At 38.7% G+C, this 21,097-nt stretch overlaps 1 protein-coding gene across 2 annotated transcripts in view; it reads right to left on the reverse strand.

Moving 5' to 3' along the window:
- Positions 1-21,097, reverse strand: part of atrnl1b (attractin-like 1b) — a 123,116-nt gene that overhangs the window by 73,493 nt on the left and 28,526 nt on the right. For both annotated transcript variants that reach the window (XM_053511333.1, XM_053511334.1), the window contains exons 8-19: positions 19,040-19,295; positions 17,725-17,908; positions 16,661-16,815; positions 15,868-15,952; positions 15,382-15,590; positions 13,569-13,687; positions 13,281-13,413; positions 7,687-7,874; positions 7,172-7,385; positions 6,417-6,599; positions 2,342-2,560; positions 2,033-2,170 (exon numbers count right to left, since the gene is read on the reverse strand). In XM_053511333.1, coding sequence (XP_053367308.1) covers positions 2,033-2,170; positions 2,342-2,560; positions 6,417-6,599; positions 7,172-7,385; positions 7,687-7,874; positions 13,281-13,413; positions 13,569-13,687; positions 15,382-15,590; positions 15,868-15,952; positions 16,661-16,815; positions 17,725-17,908; positions 19,040-19,295 — 2,083 coding nt within the window. The remainder of the gene's footprint in view (positions 1-2,032; positions 2,171-2,341; positions 2,561-6,416; positions 6,600-7,171; positions 7,386-7,686; positions 7,875-13,280; positions 13,414-13,568; positions 13,688-15,381; positions 15,591-15,867; positions 15,953-16,660; positions 16,816-17,724; positions 17,909-19,039; positions 19,296-21,097) is intronic.

The following is a 21,097-nucleotide window of genomic DNA, read 5'->3' on the forward strand; positions in this document are numbered from 1 at the left end:
AAAAGATATTTTCATTACTCTGAATTACAACAATTCTTACCTTTCAGAAATGACTTGAAGAAATAAAATCCTCTCTTTGACAAATCTTTCATTTAAAAATCCATCCATCCGTTTAGGTCTAGATTTTTACTCCCTTAATCTGCTATCAACATGCTTTTACATTTACATATTAAAACGACCACGTCAGGGGACGTATCCGTGGTCGTAGAAAAGATGTTAATTCATCAAGGCAACAAGCAAGGAAAAGAATTAAGGAGATTGCATTAAATATTACTGAAAGTGGGATAAGAACTGTCAAAAGCTTTATTAAAACCCGGACGGGTCAAAATAGCAAGGATGATTGTTGTGAGAGATCACCTAAATGCTTGTTAAAGTTGCATCTTAAATTGACAGAAGAAATAACAGTTTAATAGTACGAGTAAAAGAATTACTTGCACCATAGATAGATAGCATTTAGGCATTTCACTGCATATCATACTGTGTTCGATTGTGTATGTGACAAATAAAATTTTAATTTGATATACCTGTAAACAGACAGACATAGATATGAATTACTTCCAGCCAGAATGTATTGTTATTTACATGCATTTTAAAAGAATTTGACCGACATATCAGCAATATAGCACAACCTTAAGTGTGATAATGCTTTTATACAACAGTTCCAGAAACACCACTCATTATTAACAGGTCATCATTGGTTTCTTTATTTAACCCATTATTTTTTAGTCAATACATATCCTTCCACAACTGGCAGGACTAACTAACTGACAGTTAATCACCGACAGGCAGTGTAATTAAAAAGGGTGAAAGTAATTTTAAATTCAATGTAGCCTAAAGGTGAGGAGAATAAGCATGAAGGTGGTGGACAGTCCTGTAAATCTCATAAGTTTCTTTTAATATTTACACTTATTCCACTGTAGAATATCAGAACATCCTTTAGTGTCTGGGTTCTGGGGTTAAATCCCAAATAGCAATAAATAAAAAGCTAGTGAGCTATGTGGAGTGTAGATAGCAATGTCACATGCACCAAGTAGTGCCTTGTTTAACAAAGGGTTGGAGAGTGATTAGGAACTTGTGTGTGTGAGAGGAACTAGTTAGCTTTGTAAATAAAATAACACAGATGCTTCTGTGACTGGTTTTGAATGTGGCTTTCGCCAGGCAGGTGCTCTCTCTCTCTCGCTCTCTCTCTCCCCTCAGCACTGAGGACCGTACAGACCTACATGCTGCGACCATCAGGTAATTAAAGTAATTAACAATTAATAGAACACCTGTGACTCAGAATGATGCATATATTTACCATCCCAGTGATCAGTGATGCTAGCGTCCATTATTAACATTTACAGAATGCAATCAGATTGCTCTGTCGAAACAAACTGTTGTATAAATTTTAAGGACGTACTAACTCTTTGCATCTTGCCTGTGAATTACTGGGCTTTCCTTACATGCTAGGCACTGCACAAGTCACAGATCTTTGTTTAATCGCTTGAACAAATTTGAGCACTGTGTAAACTGTATTTATTTACCTCTCAAGCCAAACCGCTCAGCGTGACCTCCCTGTATCAGCTCGCCATGTGGTTACTGTAACAGCACAGCTTTAGCTCAACACCTACAACACCCTGAACAGCAAGCGATGTCGTGCACAAATACTGACTGACTCCGAACAAAAAAAGCCTCTGAGAGGAGACCCGGTTCAGTCCTGGGCCACAGAGCTCTGTTTTAAATGAACAGAGCCAGAAGCTAAACAACACGTCTCACCTCTGCTGCACAATATGCTACTTTAGCTACAAGGCAACAGGACGCCTGCTGGGAGCTCAAACATATGTACGTGTGCATTCATGTGGGAGAGCTTGTGCTTTTCTATTACAGCAGGCGCGCGTAAAGCTTTCCTCCCACATCTAAATGCACCAGCTCCTGCATGACCTTAACAGAAATCATGCTTTGTGTGGGTTTAGCCAATCTACTACTGTGTACTGTTATCCGCCTCAGCTGCCGGGTCTGCCGATGCCTCCTGTTGGCTGAATGCCTCACTGACCTTGACACTTCCCTCCGTTGGTGGGGTCTCCGTGATAACCAGGCATGCAGGTTTCGCAGTGTGGGCCGGTGGTCAGGTTACGACACAGTTCACACACACTCCCGTTCACACAAGTGCTGTGGCCGTTACACTGGCAGCCTGGAAGAATGGAAGAAGAAGAGATTAAACTCCCCGCCTGCACTCGTAAACAAACAATCAAAGCTTTTCCCCTGTATTTATTTCGCTGCAGGAAAAACCACTGAAGCGAGATGCGGAGCGTACAAAGAAAGGCTTTATAATGCTGGATTTCGTGTTAGTGTTTACTCTCACCAGGGCACTGGATAAAGGCCCACTCGTAGCCTCGGTCCTTGGGACAAAGAGTCGGATCCAGCAACATGTCCTGGCTGTTTTTGGGTGGGTTCTTCATAGGGCCGCGGTACGATCCCTCCACACACTGCCCTTTGCCTGTGTTAGTGGGGTCTCCGCACCAACCGCAGTCAGGCTGTTCCAGACACTGGCCGCACGTCCGAAAACCAGAGCAGTTCTGGGCTGGAAGGGGGGAAAAAACAAAAACTATGATGTAAAGGGGTGAAATGGTTTAAAGGAACAAAAAAAATCGAATAGTGTAAAACTACATTAACAAAAATGTAAAAAATATCTTATTCTGGGCATATTGCCTAGCTCGCTCTATGGTTTTTAACACGGCAGGCCATTTCTTAATTAACAAAGCAACAGCACGGCAATCAATCTTACTACACTGCTATACTGCACATCATATAATATTATTACATCTAATGATTAACAAGTGTTGGTGTGTGTGTGTGATTAATCAGACACATGACACGTTCTTTTCTCTAATCACTATCATAGAAATCACTGCAACTTGTGCAGTGGCCATTTTTTTTATTTATTTATTTATTTTTTTTTGCGAGCCTCGTGAGCGCCTCAGGTTGATTTCTCACTTGATCCCACGACCATGTGCTACTCCTCACTACGGCTAATTCATATGGCGGGTGAGAGCGATACACAGAGATGGAGCAAATGAAGAAAGATAGGCGGAGAGGCCGAACCATCTGGCAGCGAGCGAGAACTAAAGATAACACTGCTTTTCCACAAAGAGCTGCAGCCTGAATCGACATGTGGCGTTGTTTTTGTCCTTCAGTTGGACAACAGGGTTTGTGTATATCCTTATTGTTCACTGGCAGATGGTTTGTTTTCACCTTCTGTGGTCTTTAATGCCTGGGTTGGCAGATTTCATGCATCTCACACACACACACCGGGCAAAGGGACTTTGTAAATAATGGCTGTAATTTCTAAGCAATTATTGTATTTATTTTTTTTTGTTAAGCCTCTAATTAAATCTGAAAATCTACATTTCAAAAGCATCGTTTAAAATCCATTGTGATGGTTTGCACAGTCTACATCACACACACACACACACAAATAAAAAGACAATCACCCTCTGTCCGTATACTTATGGACCTGATTGTATAAAGAGGAAAACATCTTGCAGCTTTAACACTTTAAAGGATATTTTGCTGTTGTTCATAAAACCAATAATTGTGACAGTAATATTAAATTTAAAAAAATTGAAATTCAGCTGGAGTATAAATAGCAGATATGAGCTTCTCGAAGACACACACTGCAGAGATGTCCAGCTTGGTGCATCCGATCAAGCCCTAGCACAGAGAAAGGGCTTTTATTCCCGCTTCAAAGATGTGACACACAGAATCGTGTATATATAAAAGGGCAGTGACAGAGGGTGTGGCATGTGATGAGCTTTAGTAAGTAACTGTCGCTCTGTAAGATGGAGAGATACATTTTGGTGACAAAAATATTTCCCCTAGTCAGAGATTTACAGACTCGCACCACCCACTTCTGGTTGAGAGATTTTAATTCTTTTTCCATCAGAGTGAGCCGTTCGATTCGGCGAGTCAAAAGCTCAGACACACACACACACACACACACACACACACACACACACACCTGTCATTCTGCTTGCAATAAAATTCTCTCACTGGCAATAAGAAATATGAGACGCTGACAGTTCCACTGTAGCTTTTCTTGACGACAGAGAATTTTCAGAATCTCCTAAAATCTTAACACCTAGAACTGATTTTCACTGTCAAATAGAAGACAGATAATCATTCCGTCCAAAGCACTGAAGATTCTAACATTAATATAGTTTAATATGCAACTAAAATGAAATCTATCAGATGCTGAGTGGAGAAACAGAATTCTGTTCCTGTATAGGAGATTAAAGGAGATTGGATGTGTGAATCCTGATAATGCAGCAGCCATTCAGGGAGCAACTGACCATGCATTCTTGCGCGCACACACACACACACACACACATACACACATACACACATACACACATACACACACACACACATACACACACAAACATACACACATACACACACAAACATACACACATACACACACACACTTCCTTGCCAAGCACAGTGATATGAGCCAATCTTAGGCATGAACAGCAGTTTGGAAATGATGCAGCTGACTGACTTTGCACATGCTAGCTTTCACACACGCTGCTTGGTAGCTGTCGCACAGGGGATAGAAGAGAGCTGGCAGGTGAGTGAAACCTGGCACGTAAGCAAAAAACCTGAGTAAACGACTCCCAAGATGACTAAACTTAGTTATGGTTATTTCTCTGAAGCCACCTTTTGAAGAACGACAGAAAAAATCAGTAATGCTGTAGCTTGATTGTTTCTTGTTTGCTGTGCTTGCTCCGAGATCCCCGAGATTGCCAAGAGGGAAAAGTCAGATGTTTAGTCAGAGAAATTGTCAGGATGCTCTGTTAATGAGATAAAAGAGGAGCTCTTGGTAGTGAGAGAGAGCGAGAAGAGAGAGAGAGAGAGAGAGAGAGAGAGAGAGAGAGAGAGAGAGAGCGCACTCTAATTGTACTGAAGGTAAATGTCACTGAGAAACTCCAAATATCCACAAATACATTCGTTTGTAGTCTGGTAAAAACGAGCTGTGGATATTATTGTGTGTGCATATGCGTGTGTACATCCAGTAAGATCGGGAATTACAATTGACCACCTGATACGATATCACGATACCTGCGTATTGTATCGCATGTATCACAATTCAATAAGAATCACAATTTTATAAATATCACAATTTAAATGATTTATGTCCCCTTTCAGATTTTGTTATAATTCTAAACAAACCTCATGGGATGCTGTGCTGCCTACCAACGTGTGAACAGCTTCGAGCACACCACCTTTAGGATTACAAAGGACCAGCAACATAATGCCACCTTAAATGCAAACATATACAGTTAAAATGAAATTAAAAATCCATTTTGGAGTCAGTGTGGCGATACATGAACTCCCACACTGAATTGAATCGATTTCTTCCCTCCCTATCTCGAATATCCAGGGTGTATTCCAGAGACTCTTCATACTCAAGTGCATTTGAGTTTCCTGAATTTATCCGCCGAACACACTTCACACACACACACACACACACATACTGTATATAATGTATATAATTAACTTAACATAAATATTTTTGGATTGTGGGAGGAAACCAGAATACCTGGAGGAAACCCACCAAGCATGGGGAGAACATGCAAACTCCATTCACACAGAGACGGGAATCGAACCTGGCCAGGAATCGAACCCGGACCCTGGAGGTGCAAGGCGACAGTACATACACTCACTCACTTATCATCTATATCTCTTTATTCTGTATTCAAAATCGCGAGGGGCCTGAAGCCTATCCCAGGAGACTTGGGGCATAAGGCGGGGTACACCCTGGACAGGGTGCCAATCCATCGCACAGATTTGAGTGCACATATAGATAAAAACAGTACACATATACATAAATAAATATGAATATAAAATAATAAACAATCCTGGGTTGCAATATTGTTAAACAAGATGAGAAACACAAAACTAGCATGATATGCTTTACTTCTGTGCATCAGAAAGTCTCTACTATAAAGGAACTGACTGCAAGTTGATGTCCTCTGCAGAATCCATCAGTGATTCCTGACTGCATCTTCAGTCCCAGTAGTGATGTCTCTCCTATGCAAATCTGACATCGTGCTCATTCAACACTAAAATCCCTAAAACATTTGCACTTGCTCTCACTCCAGACACATCAAACACTCAAAACAAACAGCAGCGGCGGAATGCCAACTCCTTTGCTCCCGTATGAAATCACAATCTCATTTTCAGCTCTATTTTCTTTCTGTACCGTCCCATACTACACACACACACACACACTCATTACCATATCCATTTATAGATATGCACTAAAATCGATCAATGGATGACGATAGCCCAAACATACACATTACATTCCGACGTCACAACCAATTTTATTCACTCTGTCTCCGTGATCCGCATCTGAGACGGGACAAGAAACTTACCCACACAATCTCCAGTCTGCCATTCCAGACACTGGCCATAGGGGAAGGAGATGACGTAGGCGTTGGAGTCTACACAGCGCTTGGTACTGCCGCACCACATGCACTCTGTGGCCTGGCTGGTGCAGTTCTCACAGGACACGTGCAGCGAGCAGGGTGTCTTACACGGACGGGCATTCCGGCTCTCTGTGGAAACAAAACAAGACTCGTGTCTCAGCTCATGCAGCATTCTAGAAAAAGACAATAGCTGTGCAAGACTATCAGATTGTTAAAGGACTAGTCTTAAGCAAAGAAATAAAAAGGAACTGTGCAAAAACACTTTCCACATAAACATGGTTTGTGGCTTTTATTTATAATATATAACATTAAAATAGAATATTATTAATAATATGATATTCCCTTTATTTTTTATTTTTTGCATTTCTAAGCCCTTAAAAAAAGCACCTGCCACTATACAAGTTAAATGGCACATACAGTAGGTTTTACTCTACATGATCATTACAATGATGACCTGAAATCTACTGTACATCAGAGTATACTTAATCTGAAAAATACTTTCTTTCATACATTTTTAAATAAAAGCATGTTATAAATGATGTTTATTTATTCTGACTAATTTACATTCAACATTTGGGAAAACGAAATGAAACTAAAATTACTACACAGTATATTAAAAACGTGGTAATTTACCAAACGCCGAAGAAAACAGAGGAAAGTAAGCGAGGTCTAAACAAGGAACATGGTGACTGGAGCCTCACCGACTGCTTTCTCACAGATGAGGCCGTCCGTGTTGGCGTTGCAGGGATTTGCTCTGAGCCCTGAGACCTGAGCTTTTTCCAGGTAGGCACAGAAGCCTGAGTCATTGGGCTCTCCGGGCAACCACTGAAGAGAAGTGTTAGTGAAGGGAGAGTTGTCTTCCCAGCCCCAGTAGGACACATTAATCTTCCTCAGGCCCACCCAGGGGAACAGCTTCTGCAGGAATTAAAACACATCAAGGTTTAACAACACTGCAGGATCTTATACGATGCAAAAGTGGGGAATGCAACAAATCTATGATCATTTCTTTCCCTTACACACACACACACACACACACACACACACACACACGTGTTGGTTTTCACTCTTCTTGGTTCTTTTTAAATGTTGAGTGAATAAATGTATTTAAGTCTATAATGCAAATTCAGCGACTTTGCATAAAGAACAAAACACACACACACACACACACACACACACACACACACACACACACACACACACACACACACACACTCACCTTCTCCTGTTGCTGGTATTTCTGCAGTTCCCCGAGAACAAAGTCGACCTGCTTGGCAGTAGAAAGCGAGGCGATGATGCCACCCAGGTTCTTACAGTAGTGCCGGGCATTATCGTAGCTCTCTCTGCTCGAGTTAATGCGCAGGCAGGCCTCGCCCACTTGACTCCACCCTTCTCCACATAGCTTGGCTGCAAAAAGCCAAGGACAGAATTAGAGCAACTTTAGCATGTTCATTTCAGCTACCATCAATTCAATTACATCATGTTTAATTTATATAGCACTTTTAACTTTTATGGTCATTGTCTTTAATGGAAGAATATAGAAGGAAATAAGTTTAAAAATGTGAGCTAACGGATATAAATTATAAATAACAGTTTGTTCCTGATGAGGAAGTCGAGATGACGGCGACAAATCCCTGAGATGACAAAAAAAAGAAACCTTGAGAGGAACCAGAGTCAATAAGGAGCCCATCCTCATTTGGATGATATCAGGTACAGTAGATATAGCAGGGATTGATTTGCAGTCATACTGTGCGTCACAAGGATAAAAGTTCAGCATAATGGAAAAGGTGTTTAAGTTATTATGAGAGTCTGTAATTGTGTAGAATGTGTTTTGCTCCTGTTTATTACAGACTGTATACACTGCTTTTTTTGTCTGCTGGCACCTCAACATGAAAGGCCTTTTTTTTCAAAATGTATGTATCTTTACAATAAGTGATGATACAACATCACAAATAGACGACTCTATATCTGATATAGAAATAATCCTAGCAATTCAAAGTATGCAATCTGATAAATCACCTGAACTGAATAGATACCATTCAGAATTTATCAAATCAGCTTACTCCTCTGTTGACGTCAGTTTGTCAAGAAAGCATTTTTTTTCTCTGGATCGTTACCTCCAACTATGCGCCAAGCAGTCATTTTTAATTTTAAAAAAGGAAAAGAACAACCCTCTTGACTGCAGTTCATAACGTTCAATCTCATTGTTGAATACCTTAAAAAAAATTATAAAAATCTTAAAAATTCCGGCTTGTTCTGCTAAAAGTTGTGCCTTGTGTTATTTCACCTGACCAAACAGGCTTCATCAAAAAGAGATACTGTAATCTTTTTATTTATTTTTTTTTATACCAGGTGCCTTTTGAATGTTATATATAGCCCATCTTTATCTAATACTTTGGAAACAATTGTCCCTTAATGTTGAAAAAGCATTTGATCAAGTAAATTGGGATCTTCTTTTTAATGCTCTTAGTAAATTTGGTTTCGACACTCATCCCTACAGGCTGTGGTTTGGACAAATGATAACTTATCCCCTTTCTTTGAGCTTCAGTGTGGTACGGCATGGGATGCCCTTTGTCACCCCTACTCTTTACTGTGGGCATTTATCCATTGGGTATGGTATTAAGGGAAAATGCCATTATTAAAGGTATCTCTCATGGGGGAGTAGAACACAAAGTTTTCCTTCATGCTGATAATATGCTGCTGTTTTCATCTAATCTTTTACACAGCAGACCAGAACTTGTGGATTAATTGAAAGACTATTTGTCTACAATTTTAATCCGTAAAAAGACGAAATTACGCCAATTTCAAAATTTCAAAAACAATATTGCACAGTTTTGTACTTTAATGCCCTTCAAGAAAAATTAAATATTTGGGGATCTGGGACAGATGCTGATATGAATTAGAAGGCTTATTATCAGCTCCTACTCTCCAAAATAAAATGAGATCGACCAGCTACTATTCTCCTTGGGCAAAAGAATAACCAAAATTAAGATCAATCTGTTTCCAACCTACATACCTATTTCAGTGTCTTCCATTTTTTTAAATATATTTTTTAAAACATTATTAATCACTGAAGGAGTCAAAATTCTTTACGTGAATTAGGAGGAATGGCACTTCCAAACTTTATTATTACTGGGCTGCTAATGTGAGAGCAATGTTATTCTGGGCACAGTATGCTGACAATCTTCCCATCTGGGAAGCTATAGAGGAACCATTAACAGGATCGATATTTCTCTTCATTATTATGTGCTAAATTGCCACAAAAACAGGTCACTGGTTATACACTCCGTTTGAGTTTCGGCATCATTTCAAGCTTACTGATCGATCTTTGATAGCACCACTGAATGGATACTGTATTTTTGCTCTGTCCGATACAGATGATGCTTTCAGAGTATGGTTAATGTGTTTTATTATACGACTTTACATTAACTATGTATTTGGTTCATTTGAACAGAACAAATTTTTATAGGTATTTACAACTGAGGAATTGTACTTCCTGTGATCCTTCTCCATACCTTCAGTTTATAGATGTAATCCAGATGCTAATCAGATAATTAATTCTGTATAAATGTTATTAAATACAAGTAATTCAGCCACATTATGTACTTAAAAGTAAATGTGAAAATGATATACAAGAACAAATTTCAGATAAACTCTTCTTTCTTTCAAACTTTCAGGTTTGTTCCAGAAATTGTCCACCGGCTTCACTTGTCCAAGATAAAACTATCTAAGATCAGAAAGGACTTCGATCCCACATGTAACAGAACCAGCTAACCAGCTGCATATGTTCTGGACCTGCCCAAAGTTAGATGATTTTTGGAGTTTTATTTTTAATACCTTGTCAAAAATATGGCAAATGCCATTAGAACCATCCCCATTTACTTCCCTTTTTTGTGTCGACTCACTTCTCACTTTACTTTTTGGTGTCAAGTCGTGCTCGGATGAATGCCCAGGCCAACATGATGCTAGGAGAATGATCCTCTTTAAGTGGAAGGAGATGTTAGCGCCAATGGGTGCTCACTGGATTAAAGAGGTCTTGTATTTTTGACATCTAGAAAAGATTTGCTATTCCACAAAGGGATCCACTCAGTAATTTTATGATGTCTGGCAACCATTCTTGAGCCAATTTGAAAATACGGATGCAGTTAAATTGGATCTTTAATGAAAGATTACTTGTTCCATTTTTTGTTTTTCTAACTTCTTTTTATTATTCTTTAGTTTGCTGTTTATTTAAATAGTTTCTCCTATTTCCTTTTTGTTCTGACTGTCTGACTGTTGTTTTCTCAAGGGGTGAGGGGTGGGGTAATGTGTGAAAAAAAAGTTTATATGTATACAGTATGTATCTTGTTTAAATTTAAAGTTAATAAGAAGTCCCTTTCCATGGTCGGAGACTCCTGTAAAAACCTGCTAATGAGCGAATGTAGTCGCAACCCATAAAAAGCATGACCAGTGCAGCACCACACTAGCATTGCAAAAATTGCATAATTTTACAATATACTATAACATGTAAAATAAATACCTGCTACCTCCCAAGATTCTCTTAAGTGAATTTCTCAGGCATTATGATGGTTGCATCACTAAGGAAATCAGAGCACGAACATAAGCGGCTCTAAACACAAAGCTCGTCATCGTTTAGAGATTGCTACCCACAATATTCCACAAAAGCATCAAGATCACAGAAGTGAAGTTGAGTGAGCTGTTAGTCAGCAGAGACCCGGTTTTCATCAAAAGATCTCTCATCATAAGCTCTTGACCCACACTTCCAAGGGAAAAGAGAAAATGTGATTGAGAGTGTGTGAGAGACATGCTCATGAGGGGTAGTAGTAGTAGTAGTAGAAGTAGAAGTAGTTATGGTCCAGTAGGAGTATTAGAAGTAGGATCAGGAATGGTGCTGCTAGCAATAGTGATAGCCATAGTAGTATTTTCAATCGTAGTAAGAACATTAGTAGTGAGATCAATAGTGGAGGGAACAGCCATTGTAGAAGTGGTGGTAGTAACAGTGGTTGTAAGAGAAGTAGTAATAATGGTGGGAACAGTAGTGGTGGTGGTGGTATGGTGGTAGAAGCAGCAGTAATAACGGTGGTAGAAGCAGCAGTAGTGATTGTGGTAGCAGTAGAAGTAATAATTTGATGAATGGGGAAGGGAAAAAAATTACAGCAATTTCTGTGACAAGTGATGCATAAGCTAGACTTTCTACATCTCTGAAAATCTGAGAGGATCAGCAGCAAATAATTCCACATATATGAAAGTGAGCTCTTAGTGCAAGTGCAAGTATACACTGCATGATGACGCTGAATGTTTCTCATCGTTTCTGTTCTCTCTGCTGGTTATTCATGACTCATTCGAGTCAGTCACGCACCCTCCTAAAAAAAAGCTCCACTACGTAAACGCAAGCAACCAATAAGTCATAAAACAGGACAACCCTCTTTAGTACATATCCGTGTTTGCAATAGTGAAAAGCATCTGTGCATGAAATTCAAGCTGTGTTCTGTCTGCTACAGTGCTGTTCGATTCGATTAAACCCTAGACAGACCAGAGCTGCAATAAAAAAGTGACATTTGTATAGCGGAATAAACCTTTTCTGCATGTGTAGTCTTTCTGTAAATGATAAAAATATGAATAGTTAACAGTGTACAGGTCCGGATACAAATAAAGATTACAGTAAAGCTTTTCGCGAACAAATATACACAGAGTTGATGTGGTTTTTACGAGAATGACGTTTTCTTTTATGGATGCACCGAATGTTCGACAACCGAAATTATTAAATAATAAGTAAAAAGGCAGAATAAGGTAAAATAAATTTTGCCGAACAATGACGTTTCTAGTGACGCTATCAAATAGTCACCCGCATAGAGTAAGAGGCGCGCGCTTTATGCAGCAAACATGTCAGCAGTGTGGAAGCACTTTAAAGTGTCAGAGAAAGAGGCAAAAACAGCCGTTTGCAGACACTGTTCTGCTGAATTGTCCAGAGTGGGTGCATCTGCAAAAACGTACAGCACTTCAAGTTTAATTTATCACTTAAAATCAAGGCCCCCCCGAACATCATGCAGAGTACGAGAAAGACGGGTTCATTCATAAGAGAAATTTATTTATTTTAAGTTATATTGTGCTTTGTTTGTATAATATCTGCTGGGATGTAAAAAAAAAAAAAAAAAGTTCAGTGTTAAATAAATATTTTGAAATCGTATTTTTGTTATTTGATTTATTTCTCTGAAAAGCAACACAAAATAGTAAAAAGCAAATTTTTACTATTTAATAAATAATTATTATAAATTGGCAAAATAAATGGAAAAAAACTGCGAAACACCGCGTTCTGGATTCGGCCTTCGGCCAAGCATTTCATTATTATTTGGCTTCGGCCAAGAATTTTATTTCGGTGCATCCCTAGTTTCTTTTTGCTTTCTTAAGATTTTTGTCAATTTTTCTTCATTAAATCTGCATAATCACTGTGATTTCAACATGCAAACAGGCAAACAAATTAATAAATCTGGTACTTGAAAGTCTATGTTTGGTACTGAACCAATTCAGGCTAATGTGAAAATGCATAAGAACATGTTAAAATAATAAATCATCAGATCACCCGCATTTCCACCTACAGACTTGGACCTATCAGTATCCCTTTAAAGATCACACACAGGTGACTTCATGCTGTGACGTTTTCAAAAGGTTTACAGGAAAATGTGGACAATGAAGATAAAAGTATTTTGACACCGTGAGGTATTTTCTCTAATCCACCATCCAACAAATACATTTTCACAAACTAAAATATAAAAGCCAGTGAAGACTGACGCTCTCGAACCCTGCACATCTTACCAGGGAGGGCATGACACTCGTGTTGCTGGTGATCCCACTGGCAGTTAAGGTTTAAAGTGCAGCTCTTGCAGTTGGCCAGCTTGCTGCAGATCTGCTCATTTCTAATAGAGCATTTGGTGAAGTTTCTCACACTCTGTTAAAGCAGAAAGAAAGAACAGATTATCAAATTTAATATTAATATCATACAGCAAGATTACGGTCTGCTCGGCTTTACTGCAGTGTAAAAAAAAAAAAAAAGGCAGGAAACATTTTTAAAAACCCTCTAGCTCCCTCTACAGGAATACTTACAGCAGTGCAGTTGCTGAGGGCTGAGATGCATTTCTTGTCGTCACACCACTGACAGCCATTAGTGTTCGCAGTACAACTGGTGCAGTCAGAGAAACGGTGACATCGCTCATCCACGGCAGCTAAAGGAACAGACGTGAGGAGACAAGGTCAGAATAAGAAAGAGGAATAACTGCAGTACAAAGCAAGAGAAGCCACAGAACATGCATTTAAAAACGACTCATGTTGAACTCTCCTGTCTATGTGCATTAATGTTGGAAAAGGAAGTCGGGCAACCTCAAATTACTTCGGAAAGGAACTGCGGGAAAGTTTTAAAGGAGCTTCTTAACACCTTAGAAGTTGAAAAAGAAAAAAAGAAAAAAAAAGAAAGAAACAATACGCACATCAAACACCTGACTCGCATATCCATTTACACCTAATCAATAGACTTCAAACTGCTGGCCTTATATAAAGCATCAAAGCGTAGCCTGCTCACAGTCGTCTCCCTCACCACAGAGCACTACGTTCTATAATTAAGAGAAGGCAATCTTACCATAACCTTTGTTCACTAGAGAAAAATAAAACTCTTAGACCAACTCTCCTCCAAGACCAAATGCCAGAGGACAAATACATAAGCAGTACACTCACCTACTTGCATGCGTACGTACGTGAGTGCATGTGTATCCACAATAGCTGCTCATGATCAAAGAAGGATGAAAGGAAGCTGTGCTCTCTCCCTCTCATTACAACAGCTAAATGTGTGTGAGTGTGTGTGTGTGTGTGCGCGTGCACACGGATCAGTTCACAGCAGCATATACAGGTCACAAAGAGAGCGCTTCAACAAGCAAATTAGATGGGAAAATATTGTGGGCTGAGAGTAACCGTTAAATATCACATAAATGTATATAAATAAAATAAAAGTTGTGTCTGTACACACAACTTTACATTTCATACACTGAATGAGCCAAAACCAGACTCAGACAAATGTCTGTCTGTGTGTCTGTCCAGACAGATTTTATGAATTTAATGAAACTTTGGCAGTACTTGGGTATTTGCCTAAAAATAAACCTGCACCATAAATCAAAATCATCAGAAGTGACAATTATGCCACAGCATTTTTGTTAGCCAAGGTAAGTTTGACTCAACATACATGGATAATACTTTCAATCTAAACTTGCTGGATTTTATTTGTTAAATATGAAATAACTCATATGGCATTAATTAAGTAAGTAACGACAGCAGTCAGTTGTTATTTTAGGAACCGAAGGTCAGCTGTTCTTAAACATTTCTTGTAGGAACAGTATTGTCAAGTACATTTGCAAAACCCACCATCAAGGCAGGAAGTTTTCTCAGTGTGCCAGAGCCATGATTAGACTGCCTACTTCATAGCTGAAACACTGGACGCCTGGGAACTCCTAAATGCCCAAACATAAGCTCCTGTTTTAATAAAAAATCTCAAATGTTTTCCACTCGAGTTCGTGGTGTATAAGGTTTTTTTTTTTGCTTGTTTTTTTTGTGTGTTATCTACATATTTTACCATTCATGTTTGCTCTTCATACAATGACATGAGTTTTGTATTACACATTTACTGTAAGTGAGCACGTTACATAAACCTTTACTGTGCCTTGTAGCCAGTGCTGAAATCAAAGTCATGGCATTATAGAAAATTAATCAACACCTTTTGACCAATCGTATTTAAGATTACAACAGGGCTGTAGTATAAACACCAACATTATTAATCATCATGCGGTTATACAACTCCTAAAACCTGAGGTTAGTGCCACTGGTTGAATAAGTGTGGTACAGAAGCATCTCTCAGTAGAGAAGCAGGACATACCAGGCTTGGCAGGGCAGAAGGTTGCAGGAGTGTTTGAGGAAAAACTGGGCTCCCAGGAGAGACAGCGATTTTGTCTCCAAACACAGCGTACCCCCGGACCTGCGGTTTCACATCGATCCTGACCCACAAACGCCTCGCAGCTGGGCGGCCTGTAGATCAACACATCATTCAAGAGCACACTTGAAAACCCACCAAACACATACATGGACCTGCAGAGGGATGAGAGAGAGAGAGAGAGAGAGAGAGAGAGAGAGAGAGAGAGAGAAAGAGAGAGTTGCATGTTATAGTCATTACTGCACAATGTTAAAATAAACCTGATGCAGTGGAAATGGTTTCAATAATTTTATGTTATAATTTTTTCAAAAAGTGTTGAGTGCTTCTTCACAATAACAACCAAATCTGATATTTCAGTCTCGTACCTGGACTGTGAAAATGATGAAAAATTGCACTCCTTTGTGACCTACACATTCTCACTAAGCTACTAACCCATTACTGGTGACAGCAGTGTGGCCGAAACGATTAACATCTCTGTGCAGGTTTGGTCTGGGGAGGACTTTCCACTCATCACACGCTGTAGAAAATGAGAAAAACATTAACTTGCCAAGCTCTCACTAGTAAATGATCATCACAGGCACTGTTAACCCTCACAACCCTAACTAATTTTAAGCATATTTCTCTTGTACGAGAACCACTCATAACTGCTGTATAAATAAATATTCATACACAGGATCTTCTGCCTGAATGGATCCTAGCCTCATAGGCAAACCGATAACAATTTACCGTGTATGTTTTACTATAATCATTTTACACACCCAAACCTAAACATGAAATTACTGTAATTATGTACTTACCGATACAATATTATAACAATACCAAGGTGCCAAATTATACTGTATATACAGATTTGAGAGCACCAACTGTAGGATTATAAAGGAATGGCAACATTTTCCTACCTTAAATGCAAACATATAGAAATTTAAGGATAACTTCAATGTGGTAATGCATGAAGTGCCACACAAGAATCACAATGCATTATTGAATACAACAATATCTGGAGAAATTCTCATGGCTTGCAGGTTCAGCTAAGAACAGTTACAATAAATTTGGTTGACTGATAAGATATTACTACTTTTTAATATATTAACCAAAAAAAAAAGTAAATTTGGTAAAAACCCATTTCTATGTATTGAAGAAATTGGTAGAAAAACGCATACTGCTTGCCTAAATTGTGTTTTTAAGCAATAATTAAACAACAGAGATGGAGATAAACCATGTGTACCAATATCATAGGCCAGGAAGTCCGCAGAGAAGCACTTAGCACCATTGCTTAAAGACGTATCATTATGAGTGTTTCCTCCAAAGATGAGCAGAGTTCCTCCTAGCAGCACTGCCGAGTGGAGGTAGCGTGGGTAACCGCTCTCCTTTAGAATGGTCCTAAACACAAACACACAAAAAACCTCAGGAATCAGTCATCTCTATGTATATGCCGCTGTTCATTAAAGCTTGAGTCAGACATTAAAGAAGGCATTTAGATTCACGTCAACCTTCACTGGTAAGAAACTGTAATAACCTCATGGCTCAGATTACGACTGATCTTACATTCAAAACTTCAGGCTTGCTTTAATTCCCTTTTATCTGAGCTGTGAGAATTCATGTCTAACCTAAGCCAAAGTCAAAAACTTTTTTCACTGCGTCTATCCAATTAAATTTTATTTATATAGAACTTTAACTATGAACACTGTCACAAAGAAACATTACAGAAATCTAAGTAAAAATGTTTAGTTTAAATTTCTTCTCCTAATGAGAAATAAGTTGACTGCCTGCACACATCAGAAAGGAACACAAAGAAAGAACCTTCAGGTTCCTTAACTGGCTGTGGTTTTCTTGATGTTGGAAAAACAAAACAGAGCAGAAGAACGAGGATATAAACGTGAAGACTTCCAGAAGCTGGCAGAAATTATCCTAATACCTCCATAACAGTAATCCAAATTGGTATTAAAACATGTTGAATTTTGAGATAATCTAATGATTTTTCCAAGGTTGATTTTTTATTTTTATGATATAAGGGCATTTTCCATTTGAAATCCAAATACACCTGTGAATACCCCATTAAAATTCCTTCAGTAGTTTTTATACGATATGGGCACAAACAGACAAAATTTTCAAAAACCATCTTAATTCATCTTACGTCCCGCTCAAATAATGTTTTTGCAAATATCCTTAATGCACAGACACACAACTTTACAGATTTATTATATAAATACATACAGTACATATGCATATACACATATATGTTATATATATATAAATAAAACAAATGCGTGTAGGTTACTGGACACTCACCAGATGCGAGTGTGCACCTCATAACGGTACAGATCATCCACCAGGCTATACTTATTAGCAGGCAGGGACTTGTAGCCTCCGTGGACATACACACTCTTGCTGCCAGCATCATACACACTGCTGTGACCGTAGCCCCCCTGAACTGTGGCTCCTCTCGTCTCAGGAACCAGCCATGTGTTTGTTTCTGTGGTTAGGGGAGAAACATGATACAAAATAATTGCTTGTGTGTGTGGATAGCACAGCTGACAAAAAAAACAAACAAAAAAAAACACAACAGCCATTTTTTATGTATTCTTGGCTACTGAGTTTGTTTAGTAATAAATAACTGCTTTATTTATGACATTATAGTCTTATTGACTGATATTTCACTATTACTGAACTCTTATCTCACTCACAGAACAGCCTGGAAAAAACAAAGTAATATTTTAATAACCCGTGACTTACAACAAGACCAATGATTTCTGAAGAAGAATTATAATAAAAAATGCAATGGTCCTATCCAGCAAAAACTAATATTTGAATACTTAATTATTATTGCTTCAATTGCAGGTGTAAATAACAGATAAGATGCAAAAAAAATGAGGTCTACTTCAGTGTCCAATCACATTTATACATTAATTTCATTAACTTTCATAAATTTAATTTAATTTCATAAATTTTTTTAAACAAGCCAAGCTGTTATCTTGCCGGACTGACCAATGAGGGTAAACGTAAATAATTACTTTAAGTAATAACTAATTAAAACATCTGTGAAATCTCTCCTTTATGACCTAATACTTCAGACGATAAATTAATTAATAAATGAATAAATATAAAAAATAACACCACAAAGTCAAACATCCTTGCCGCCATCTGTGAAGTCACCCATACAGCCCATGTTTTGTATTTATAAAGAATTATTTATTTATTTTCTTCCCCATATGGGTTACTTTAATAATGTATTTATATTTACAATATTTTAATTATAATAAATTGCATCTTTAAATGTAAATGCATCTTCCACAACTTCAATGTTTAGCTTTCCCCCGAGACAGTATTCAGATTTCCACATTACGGATGAACCCTTGATGAAACCGAGATGCAAGAAAATGTACAGTTTGATGTCTTAACTAAAGAGTGCCTGTGTAGAATTACTACCATCTACTGTGTGTGTGATGTAACTGCTCTTAATCGTTTTTAAACTCCTGAACATTGTGTAACTTATTAATTATTACGCATTATACAACCAATCTGGGGCTGAGTGGCCACCTCAGAACACTGCTGGATTTGCACCACTTTTTTCTGCTACTGGATATCAAGTCAGTCACACACTCACTGATGTTGTACTCCTGCACGTTGCTGATGTAGCTGTAGATGGAGGAATAGCCGAAGATGACCACCATTACCACGTCTCCCGTGTCCAGTTCGGCTATGTGTGCAGAATGACCCTCCACTGCGTAGACCTGACCGTGAGCTGGTGTGCTTGGAGATTGTTGAGTCCATGATTCACTTTGCATGTTAAACACCCACAGTTCATCTGTTACGTTGCCCGAGCCCATCTCCAACTTTCCTCCGAACATGTAGAGTTTATCCTGCAGTGAAGAGACACAAAGACAAAGAGATACAGAAAGTGAAAGGCTGAAATTTTTTTTACAACATGCATATTGCATTACGGCATTAATGTTTTGATCTATCTTGTCTGATCTATGCAGCCTAAATATAAGAAATAAAATGGGGAAGTAAAGGTCTTTTAAACAGCTCAGACTGTTTAAACTGTCCTTTAAACCCTGGCTCTAGATGTGGTCCCCGATCCGAACGTATTTAGTAACAAAAAAACAGCTTGTTTACTTAAGAGAAAAGTCTTATTTATAGTCAGAGGGAAAATAGAGTTGTAGATAAGGTCATAAATAAAAGGCTTTGAAACCCTCCACCAAAAAGTAACATGGGATTTACTAGGAATATGCAATTTAATACAAATGTTATTAAAAATAAAAAGTGAAGACGTGTGCACTTTCTATAATATTCTGCAAGATCTATGGCAAGAATGATTTACTGAAAGTGGCCATACAGAAATCAATAAAGAAATCTGTGAATAAAACCATAATCTAACCTGGGTGCGACAACACAACTCAAACCTGACTTAAGGAAACATTGCATGACAAATTCACCACTAGGCTTTTTTTTTTTTTTTTAACCAGCATTCTAGATAATTTCTATAGATTAATTCCAATAAAAAGAAATGAAATTTTATAGGAGCAGGACTAGGGCTGGGCGATAAAACGATAACGATATGTATCGCGATAGACACGTGATCGATATCAATAAAAAATGTGTTCGATAAAACGTTCGATAATTTTTATTCTTTGTCGAAAGAAAACAGAGGTCGCGAAGCTAGTTTGGTTGCTGTCATGCGCACTCGCTCCGCGACCAGCACTAGGACCCTGAAGTAGTATGGTCGCGATTCGGGAAGTATAAATCCGACGCTTCGCCGGATCTTATGCGATTTTGGGTCCAATTCCAGATTGAGTGTGTGTTGCTAGAACGTGTTAGCTTCTCCGCTTTATTTTGTCGTTTGTCGCGGCAGCGCAACAGCCCGTTAATTCATGCCCATGCAGTGATGGGAAAGACAAACGAGTCGATGCGTGTCCATTCTTTCATTTTCTGCGATGTCAGGCGATATTACAAACTTCCGGGTGGATTCTGTACTTAAATCAAACCAAAAACTACTAAAAGAAAACAGGTTTAGGCTCTATATTCCAGCTCATCTCACATTCCCGCGTTCACACACATTGGACTGCATTACCCACAAAGCATTGCCCACACTGGACTACACTCCCGTAAACAGCTGTTGTAAAATCAACCTCTCTCCCGCAACAACGGGTATAATTGTGTAAACTCTTGCTCCCGGCGTCAGAGAGTTCTTACAATGACTTGCGTGGTTATCCTGGCTGTTCGCGCTATTTCCACGTTTGGATTTACCGTCCACGCTACAAGGGCTAACTGCTAGTCTTCTGGTCCGCTTCCGGTTGCCCGTGACAGTTGCATTAACAAAGGCACGCGCTCTCTGGTAACCCAGCAACGTAGGGAGTGATACACTAACGTCAATCGTACTGTAACAGTATCACGTTTGGTTGCGCCATGTCTTGTCTCATGCTGGTCTGCTGGATTCCTCTTCAAAAGCAGAAAATGCACTTATTTTATTACACTTTATTAAGTATTTCTTAACTTTTCTTTCATTTCGCACCTTAAATGTTGAGATAATTGTTAAGTGTTCATAGTGACTTTAGACTTATGTTTACATTTTATCGACCGATATGAAACACTGATATCGTGATACAGTTTTCAGCCATATCGCCCAGCCCTAAGCAGGACTAACTGGTTCAGTACAATGACG

This window comes from Clarias gariepinus, chromosome 14 (assembly GCF_024256425.1).
Source record: "Clarias gariepinus isolate MV-2021 ecotype Netherlands chromosome 14, CGAR_prim_01v2, whole genome shotgun sequence".
In the NCBI taxonomy this organism is placed as follows: domain Eukaryota; kingdom Metazoa; phylum Chordata; class Actinopteri; order Siluriformes; family Clariidae; genus Clarias; species Clarias gariepinus.